General features: G+C 57.0%; 1 protein-coding gene across 1 annotated transcript; it reads right to left on the reverse strand.

Annotated features, from left to right (window-relative positions):
• Window positions 1–2338: 2338 nt before the first annotated feature.
• On the reverse strand, window positions 2339–8865 carry RABGGTA (Rab geranylgeranyltransferase subunit alpha). Its single transcript, XM_077770469.1, is given in 16 exon segments — window positions 2339–2555; window positions 3794–3881; window positions 4122–4235; window positions 5109–5225; window positions 5320–5408; window positions 5549–5637; window positions 5763–5814; window positions 5910–6099; window positions 6189–6271; window positions 6361–6444; window positions 6767–6970; window positions 7207–7394; window positions 7582–7706; window positions 8056–8166; window positions 8325–8372; window positions 8698–8865. Coding segments are annotated over 15 exon segments (1686 nt in total). The 5' UTR covers window positions 8328–8372; window positions 8698–8865; the 3' UTR covers window positions 2339–2406.
• Between the last annotated feature and the right edge of the window lie 1034 nt (window positions 8866–9899).

Below are 9899 nucleotides of genomic sequence, written 5' to 3' on the forward strand. Positions count from 1 at the left end.
GGGGCCAAACTTCAGGGAAGGGGAAGCCTGATTACCTCATCCCCTCACTCTGGAGAAGAGGCCTGGCCTCTGGGGGCTGTCTCCCGAGGCAGGGGCGGGAAATGAGACCTGGCGCATCCCCTTTCCCCTTTCGAGGAACTGTGGAAATCAGAGGAAGCGGGGGTGGGGGGCTGGGAGGCGCAGGGACCTGTGAGGATTCAAAACTGAGGTGAAAGCTGAAGGCGTTGTGAGGCTGCCCCCACGGAGGGACCCCACTCCAGGCTGGTTCCTGGTGCACAAGGGGCCCCCTCTCCTGGGTGAGAAGTCCCAAGGGCAGTGGGGCAGACTGTCCCTTCACCCAAGCCCCTAGGCAGTGGGCCCCCTTCCCCAAGGTTGGGGAGGGTCGGGGGGGACCTGCCTCTGCTCTCATTGAACCCCGGGTACCTCAGCCTCTGCCAGGGTCTGATACAGCTGGGCCAGGCTCAGCCCTCTGAAACTGGCCCATGGGGCTGGTCCTGCCCAGGGAGGTCCTGGGATCCTAAGCTGCAGATGGGTGACATCAGCAGCCAGGCCCTCAGACTGGCTCCACCAGCCAGCCCCTGACCTGCCGGCTCTACCAGATCCTCTGATGCCCCCCCCCACCCATCTGTCCTTCCTTCTTCCTCCAGCTGCTTCACAACCCTTGGCATGAATGAACTGCCCCCAGCTTCCTGTGTCCCTACAAGTTTGAGATTGGGTGGCAGGGGGCTGGGGAGTGAGGGTCAGAGTAGGAGCAATTTCTTGTTTTCTGCCCCTAAGCTCCCAGGTGGGGGGCTTGGGGAAGGCTCAGGCCCTTGCTCTGAGGCTCAGGAGAACCGAGGCTCTCTCCCCAGACTGCAGACTACCCCTTCTTTCACTGAGAGGGGTGGCTGGTCAGCTGGAGTCCAGGATTCTCCGACCTGGAATTCTTCCCAGAAATCCTGACCAACCGGCTCCAGGCACCTGTCCTGTGTGTATCCCAACCCCACCCTGGCACTGGAGGAACACCAGGGATGCCACAGAGGGAGCCCTGAGGCAAAGAGGAGGTCAGGCATCGCTAGGGAGGCTCTCCTGAAAGTTCTTCAGGAAGCTTGGGGCTCTTTTCTTGGGATCTCTTCCCTCCATCCTGCTGTCGTCCTTGCTCTGCCCATGGGCCAGTGAAGACAGTGAAAACAGAGTTGGCAAGAAGACACACGGAAACCGACTTGAGGAGAGGCTGAATTTGGTGATGCATCAGGCAGGGAGGGGCCTTCCGGGAATGGGGACTGAGACTCCAGGACCTGGCAGGGAGCTCTCCACACCCACAGGGACCCCTTCCTGCCTAGCTCCAAGCCCCTGACCTGGCAGAGGGTCTGTCCCCACCTCCAACACTCTCAAGGGACACAGGAATCAAAATAAAAATTCCGGGCAAGTCAGCCAAAGGGCTTTGTTGAGACGCTATGGGTATCACTATGAACATGGGAAGGGGCAGGGCCGTGAGGGCCTGGAAGTGTGTGAGCATTTCCCAGGAAACCAAGAAAGTACCTTGTCACTCTCTCTTTTGTTTCGGTCTTTTTTCCCACCTAGCCAGGTTTGACTCAGTGCCCTAACCCCTGAGCCACTCCCCTCTCCTCCCTCCAGGAGGCTCAAGTGCCTCAGGACTCTAAAGTCAGGACAAGGGGTGTGTATAGGAGGGCACCATGGGAGCAGTTACCCAGCTCAGTACCTCGGGAGCCAAGGCCAGTCTTGGCCCAGCAACCCTTATCAATATAAAAGCACGAACACGAGTCTGGAATCCCAGACCAAGGTGCAGAGACAGCTTTGGTTCAGTTTCCTCATCAGTACAATGGGCCTAACCATCTCATCCCTAACCACTTGTGAGGTTCAGCTGAGATCTAGTATTTTCGAGGGCTCTTCAGTCACCAGAGGGTGGAGCAAGGGCACCCTGACCGGCTTCTCGTGGGAACAGCCTTCTCAGCTGTAGTGACTGAGCCAGGACACAGAGGTCATCTGGAAGGGGCAGGAGTCATGGGAGAAACTTTTATGAGTCCTTCTAGTTGGCCACTTACAGCTGCTTTGTAGCCCAGCCCCTACTAGAACCTGGACTCAAACTCGATCCCAGCCCCAGCCCAAACCAGAAGGTAAATACAGGCCTTGCACTTAAGGCACCTGGGGCAAATTGTGCCCCGGAACGGAGACTCTGGGTCCCCACGGTAAGAAACAGCAGGACCAAGCATAAAATGAAAGTGTGAGGATGAGCTGACACAACCTAACTCTCCTTTTCTTTTCCAAAACAGATGGCAGTAGTAATGGTGGTGGTGGTGACTGTGGCGGTGGCGGCAGTGGCAGTGGCATAGCAGCCTGAGGGGGGCTCTCCATTGTTTATTCAGTCCCAATAAGTTAAAGAAGGGGGGCGGGGGGAAGAACCTCCTAGGTGAGGATGCTGTTAACTGAAGGCAACAGCTCGGCCAGGTGCTCAGAGATGCCTGCTGCTTGGCACAGGGGGTTGCCCTGCAGGCTGAGGAGGACCAGCCTGGGGCAGGAGGCAAGAGGCTGGAGCGCTGTGGGCTGCTGGATGCCTTGGGCAGGAGAGTCAAGGAAAATGAAGCAGGTTCCCTCTGTGCTCCTGTGTATCCATCACTGTTCTCCCTGAAGACCAGCGGCTGCTGCCTGGCGGGCATCTTGCACACTTCTCTGGAGGGAATAAGGCTCTAGATTGCAAACATCCTCCCAGGGGGCCAGGCTGGAAGCCCAAGAGGCAGGCCAGATGTGGCACTTCTTCTCGTGAAGAAGTGGTAGGCTATGGCCAATGAGAAAGCTAGCTCTAGCTACAGGGACATCCACGACTCAACAATGGCCAAGCGTTGCTGAGTGGAAATGTAGGCCAAAGGTTGCTTTAACTTCCAATTTTTTTTCAAAGTAGGCTCCACCCCCAACATGGGGCTTGGACTCATGGTCCCAAGATCAAGTATCTCATGCTCTGCTGAATGAGCCAGCCAGGTGTCCCTAACGTCCAATTTTTATTTTTATTTTTTAAAAAAAGGTTTTTTTTCCATTACATTTATTTATTTTTGAGAGACAAGAGTGAGACAGCGTGCAAGCTGAGGAGGGGCAGAGAGAGAAAGAGACACAGAATCTGAAGCAGGCTCCAGGCTCTGAGCTGTCAGCACAGAGCCCAACACAGGGCTTGAACTCACAAATTGTGAAATCATGACCTGAGCTGAAATCAGCGCTTAACCGACTGAGCCACCCAGGTACCCCATAACTTCCAATTTTTAAGTAGAATCAGAACTCCCAATTTTTGAGGGCACCTGGGTGGCTCAGTCGGTTAAGCGCTGATTTCAGCTCAGGTCATGATTTCACAATTTGTGAGTTCAAGCCCTGTGTTGGGCTCTGTGCTGACAGCTCAGAGCCTGGAGCCTGCTTTGTATTCTGTGTCTCCTCTCTGCCCCTTTCCTTCTCATGCTCTGTTTTGGTTTCTCTCTCTCAAATATAAATACATTAAAAAAAATTTTTTTTAATTAATAGAATTCTCAATTTTTAAAATATGAGGCTTCCTCATTTTTAAAATACCATGCTGTACCCAAGAACATCTAGATGTTACTAGTTTATGAACTCTGGCTTGAGGAAGTCACTTCCACCCTGCAAAACCACAAGTGCAAGTCAATGATGGCCCCAAACACAGCCCCAGGCTATTCTCTCTCCTTAGCTTGGACCACCAGAGCCCCCTTTCCCAGCCACCCTGCTTGCTGTCTGTCCCTTTCCAGCCTGGCACCTCACCCTACCCGCTGTCCTGAAAGACATCCAGAAAGGATACGGTTGTTGCACAGTGAGAGCTCCTGTAGTCGGGGCAGGTTGGTGACACCATCCAGGGACTCTATGGCATTATCGTTGGCCTGAAGGACCTGGGGAGCAGGGAGGGCAGGGAAGACGAGGCAGGGCAGGCAGCTGTCAGCCTGGGACTGGTACAAGCAAGTAGGGAGCCCGGGGTGACCAGCTTACAGTGCAGGGAAAGGCCCCTGGAGTCAGGCTAGGTGACCAGGGCAGAGAAGGCGAGGGGTCGTTTGCAGGGGCTGGGAGGGTCTGGACATCTTTGTGTAGGGTGGGCAGACTTCTAAGGTGGAGGAAAGGGAGGAGCGCTTTACCTCCAGGCAGCGCAGGGCAGCCAGGGCAGGGGGCAGGGCTCGGAGACGATTGTGTGACAGGTCAAGATGAGTGACCAAGAGCAGCTGTTCCAGGTGGCAGAGTACCGTCAGATCCTGAGGAGGGGGAGGAGATACTCAGTGAGGCTTGGGGGAGGGGCCTCAGCCATTGTTCACGAGGCACTTGCCCCCTGTGCCCCACACAGGCCCCTGGGGACCCTGACCAAGGAAAGGACAAGTAAGCTTACCTTACAACCTCCCACCCCCACCCCTGCGGTATATGCTCCACATCAAGCACATGGGACAGAGAGGGGGTGCAGGGGTGGGGTGGCCAGTAAGCGGATGGGGAGGCGGCGGCCTGGGGTGGGGGCAGGGACAGGGGTGCAGGAGGGCGCTGGGGTGGGCACACACACTGGCAGGAGCGGGCCTGCTGCGGCTGGGGGGTCAGTCTGGTGGCAGGGGAGGTGGGCTGCAGGGACATGCTGAAGCCGCTGCGTTGGGAATACCGACAGGGCAAGACTACAAAGAGAGGAAACACAGAGTCTGGGAAGTTTGCCAGACATCCCCGGACACCACCCGGGTTTTAGGTGCCGGGGCCTGCTCCAGGGAGACAAGCATCGGAGTGAGCGGGGGCGAGTAAGGGCTCGCTCTGAGGGATGAAGGAAGATGTGCCTGGCCCCATAGAAGGGACGGCACCAAGAGGCCCTGGTGACTCAGGATCTGAAACTGCGTAACAAGAATAGTGGGGCAAGCGACAGAAAACAAGGCCGGGAAGAGAAGCAGCCTTGAAAGAAGACGAGCTCAACCTCGGTTAAGAAGAAAGTCCAGAAAGGCACCCGAGACTGAGGCCAAAGCCAGGGGTACGGTGAGTCCAGACTGAGTGCCTCAGCTGAAGCCCATGGGGGGGACACAAGAGCTGGCCGGGTGACGCGGAGGGAGGGAGGGCTGGCAGGGTGCGGGCCCACGGAAGGTGCACACGGCGGTCCCCACCTTGTGACCCAGGTGCAGCACGCGCACCTCAGCATACTCCATCTTGAGCACGCTGTTCTCCAGCAAGAACTTGCTGCGTAGGTCATCCAAGTACGCCGCCCGCATCGGGTCCACGGCCTGGCGGGGACGGACAAGGCGACAAGGCACGTCAGCGGCCTTCCTGCTGCCCACTGGGCCTCCCCCCTTACCTGTTCCTCCAGGTCCCACTTGCCTTGAGGGTCTGGAAGTACTGGAGCGTCTCTTTCTCATACAGCAGAGGATCCAGTGCCCGCATCAGCAGGATGATGGTGAGCAGGCACCCTGAGGAGAGGGTGGGGAAAAGCACTGTCTCTTCTAGATCCTCCGCTCCCATCTCCTGACACCTTTCCTGCTCTCTCCGAGAAGCCCTCCTGGAAAGGGACCTCCTTAGAGGAGCAGGATCTCAGGGAATGGGGTCTCACACTTATTCTCCGGCTCCAGCTCCTGCAGCTCCTTACAGGATTCAAGTTCAGATTGCAGCACCGTGGACTTCTCCACCGACAGCTCGCACCTGAGGATGAGCAAGGGTGCTGGTCACCCCTAGTACCCGGTCTGAGACCATCTGCCCGAACCCCGGGCCTCCCGCCCCAGAGTCCAGACCCCCCTCTCTTTGTCTGTGTGCTTCCCTGTCGTCACCTGAAGAGCTGCTCATCCGTGGCGGAGTCCCGGCACCAGGCCTCCTGGCGGCCTGAGAGAAAGTATGGGTGGTAGAAGGGGGTAACCGTGAAAGGAGAGGGACAGGGATACTACCGCGAGGGGGTAAAGACGCAGAGGTTGTGTCACCTTTTAAAAGCACACACTCCTTGTGGGCATCGCCTGCTGTCCAAATGACACGAAACGTATGCTGGGGCAACTGGTCGTTGAGGGAGGAGGCGGGCAAGTCACAGAGCTGGGAGCACCGGGTTAAGGAAATGCTCGAGCCTCACCACTTCCCNTCAACCATGAGCAGCAAGGTCTCTGTCCTGGACCCCACCTGGCCCAGGGGACAAAGAGAGACCCATCAGCCCCAACAGCACCAGGCCCACGTCCATGACACTCTCCGGCAAAAACTGCAGGACTCACTAGGAGGGGCCGAGAGAAGGAGACAGTCAGACACGCCTCATCCCGGCTCACGTGCAGGCAGCGCAGGGCATCCTGGGGGTCAGCTGGGGGGAGACACAACCTCAGGTCTCCTTAAATCCCTCTTCCATTCCTTCAAAGCCCTAAACGCCCAGTCTCCTTCCCCACTGCTCACCTCGCCCCAGGAGCCAGCGGTGATAGAACCAGGCACTCTGATCATTGGGGTCGGTGAAGAAGGCATTCTGTACCAGCTCCAGCTCTGCGGGGACCAAGGAGGCACAGGCTGTGGCCAGGAGCCAGGCACTGGCTGCCCCAACGTCCCACACGCACCCAGGAGTCCCTCCAGCTCTCAGTTTCATTTATCTGCTGGCCTTGCACAGCAGCTACATATATCAGCTGTATCTTTCCCACGGGACACTTGAGTTCCCTGTAGCCAGGGGTCGACTCTTATGCATCCCCAAGGCCAGGCACAAAGTGGGTGCTCAGTAAGCCCACGTAGCAGGTTCGGGAACAGGGTTAGGCATCAGGGCTGGAGAGGTATCATTGCAGAGTCCTCCCCAGCACCCTCTGACCCTCCTTACCTTTGAGGAGCACATCCTCGGGGAGGCGTCCCTGGGGTCCAGAGTCTGGGTGGGGGTGCAGCTGGGGCAAGAGACAGGAGCGGTAATGCCAGGAGGAGTAGTTGGAGAAGTTTCGGGTGATGAGACTGTCAGTGAAGGCGAGCTCCTCCGCAGGGGGCACGGCAGCCTGTGCAGCCACAAACCGCCGGTAGTCCCAGCAGTGAACTAGGAAGAAGGGTGACAGCACATCTCAGAAGCCAGGCAAGAGGCGCTCCATAGCTAGAATGCCTGGAGTTCCCATGGAGGCCCTTAGAAACACCTCCATGTTTCCACAGAGCATGTTTGTCTCCAGCATCCCTTCTGCCATCAGCTCAGTGGGCCTGTCCTGGCCGTGCCTCCCAACTCTGGGCTTTACTGAGGCCCCAATACCACGAGGTGGGACAGAATCAGCAGGCACGTACAGTTCCGCTCATCGACCTCGAGGAAGCGGGCACATAACTCCAGCTCCCGGGACCAGTTAGGGTCTGGCAGGCGGCCCAGCAGCCAGCAGCGGTGGTGCCAGGTACCATAGGATTTGGGGTTCACCCGCAGGCAACTCTCCAGGAAGCCCAGTTCTGTTTTCACCAGAGCGGCCAACTCCTCAGGGGACCTGCACTCAAAGGGAAATGGGGCTCAGGGCTCTCTAACACCCAACCTCAGCTCACCCCTGACTTTCTACACTCAGCCCTCCACTCCCGTCTGCCTATGCCCCTGGCTGCCCCGTTCTTCTCCAATCGCTGGACCCCGGGCAAGGCAAGGCCAGTGCCATCTTCCTGGGGCCCTGAACTCCTACGCACTTTTGGGCCTCCAGCTGCTGAAGCACCTCTCGCCGACAGTTCCAGAGGGTGGCAAAGTCAGGATTGGCTCCCAGAATCTGGCTTGTCAGTTCCAGCACAGACTCATCCAGCTCACCAGCCTGGCGCTTAGAAGACAGATAGCAGGGTCAGAGGTCATAGGCAAATAAGTAAATAACAGAATTACCAAAAATTCTGTGAACCCCATTCTATACAACAGGTAGCATGCAGGACGCTTCATGGTTTTACGTGTATTCTCTCACTTAATTTTCACAACAATCTCATGCAGTAAGCCCCATTTTACAGACGAGCAAACTGAAATTTAAAGAGATTCAGTAACTTGCCCAGGATCACACAGCTTGTAAGTGACAGAACCCACATATGGATCCAAGCAATCCAACTCTAAGGCCCAGCTCTTGGCCTCTGTGCTATCCTAACAGGGCCACCTGGAAAAGGGATCACTTCTGAGGGCCCCACCTTCTGGAAGACAGTCTGGGTGGCTGACTGGTAGAGCTTCAGCTTCTGCTCCCGCTCTAGCCTTTTGGCCTCCGCCTGTTCTTCCGACGTCTTCACCTTCAGGCGCCCGTGCTACAGGAATGGACGGGTTGGAAGGGTGCAGGCTGCCTTGCTGGGGCCGACCCACCGAAACCCCCACTGCGGAGCCCCAGGTTTATACAGGGCAACGAAAGCAACGCCACGCGCGGCATGGGCATGCGGAGACGAGGGGCTTTGCTCCGAGTTCTCACCATGGTGCCGGCTCAGGGTTCAGGACAGGGGAGGGGTCCAGTGGAAGCCTGAGAAACCGGGGGGGGGAAAGTGTCAATCATGGGAGCCCCGCCCCCGATAGCCCCGCCCCCAGCGATTCCCCGGAAGCCGCACGCGAGCTTGGGATAAGACCCCCGGGATGTGAAAGGGTCCGGGGAAGAGCAGCGCCCATCCTGGAGGAGCGCTCAACCAGACTGGGACTCGTACCCGTGCCGCCCTGCTCACAGCCGGATCTTCCGGGACCGGATCCGAGCCGGGCACTTATGCAATGGGGACGACTCCGCGCCTCGAGACTGCCGCTACCCGCCCACCCCACAGAGCCCAGACACTCCCGCCCCCCGCGGGCGGACCCACCTGCTCGGAGGGGAGGCGTGGGGGACGCGAAGCTGCAGCGCCTGCCACGGAGTCCAGGCGTAGGCTAGAGCGGCGCCACGCCCCCGTCTCTTCCAGGCGCAGCGCCCTCTGAAGGCCTGGAGAGAGGCGGGTGGCGGAGTAGGCGGGCTCCGTAGACGCGTGCGCCGGTACTCTCTAGGAAGGCTAAGCCCCTGTTAAACTTCTTGTGCCTACGAGTGCGCATGCGCAACAGCGCGCGCCAGCGGTAGGGGCTGCAATTGCAGTCAGCGGCTAGAACCGCAGTCTAGTTGCGTAAGTTTCTTCTACAACCGGGAACTCACGCCCTGGCCATCCCGCTGACCTCGTTTCTGGCCACTGGCCGTCTCCTAGTTGCCACATCTAACTGGTGAAGTTTCCTGTCCTTATCTCCACTGATCTTGGAAGCTTTCATGTAGCTGATTTCCTTCCACTTGACACCCTTTCCTGGCTTCTCCTGTGCCTCAGCCCCTATCTTCTCGTCTGTTCACCTTTGTCTCCCCTAAATGTTGATGATCTCCAGTGCCCTTTCCTCACCCTCTCACATCACTCACTGCTCCTGGGAGAACAATTACAAATCCAAGCCTTCTCCTCTTTGGAGTTGGAGCTCCCCAGACCTCTGTCCCTGGGCCCACAGCTATTCTGGCCCCACACTTTCTCCAGATGAAGTCATCCACACTCATAATTTTAATTACCACCTGGGAGCTGATAACACTCAAATTTGTGTCTCCAGCCCAGATGCCTCTTGAGCTGTAATAATAAACATATGTATGTGCACACATACCCCAAAGCCTATTGGATATCACCTGGGTGCTCCAGAGACACCTGAAACTCCAAAAGTAAAAAGGGATCTTTGTCTCCCATTCATTCTTAAACTTTGGCCTTTATGTTTCCTACTGTAGTGAATGGCACGATTCCCTCCCCACTTTCCTTTAGTATCTCTTAAATACTCGCTCCATTCCCTCTGCACTAGAATTTAAGCTCATTTCTTCCCGGATTGTTGAAAGTCTTTTCAATGTTCCCCTGTCTCCACTCTGTCCTTTCTATTCTGAGTTCATTCTCTGTGCTGTTGGATCGACTTTCCTAAAATGCAGGTTTGATTAAATCACATCTCTGCCTAAAAGCCTTCTGCGTGGCTCGACCAGCTCAGAAAGGTTTCCTGGAGAGCCTTCACGAGGTTCAAGGTG

Source organism: Crocuta crocuta, unplaced genomic scaffold (genome assembly GCF_008692635.1).
Source record: "Crocuta crocuta isolate KB4526 unplaced genomic scaffold, BGI_CrCroc_1.0 scaffold175, whole genome shotgun sequence".
Classification (NCBI taxonomy): Eukaryota; Metazoa; Chordata; class Mammalia; order Carnivora; family Hyaenidae; genus Crocuta; species Crocuta crocuta.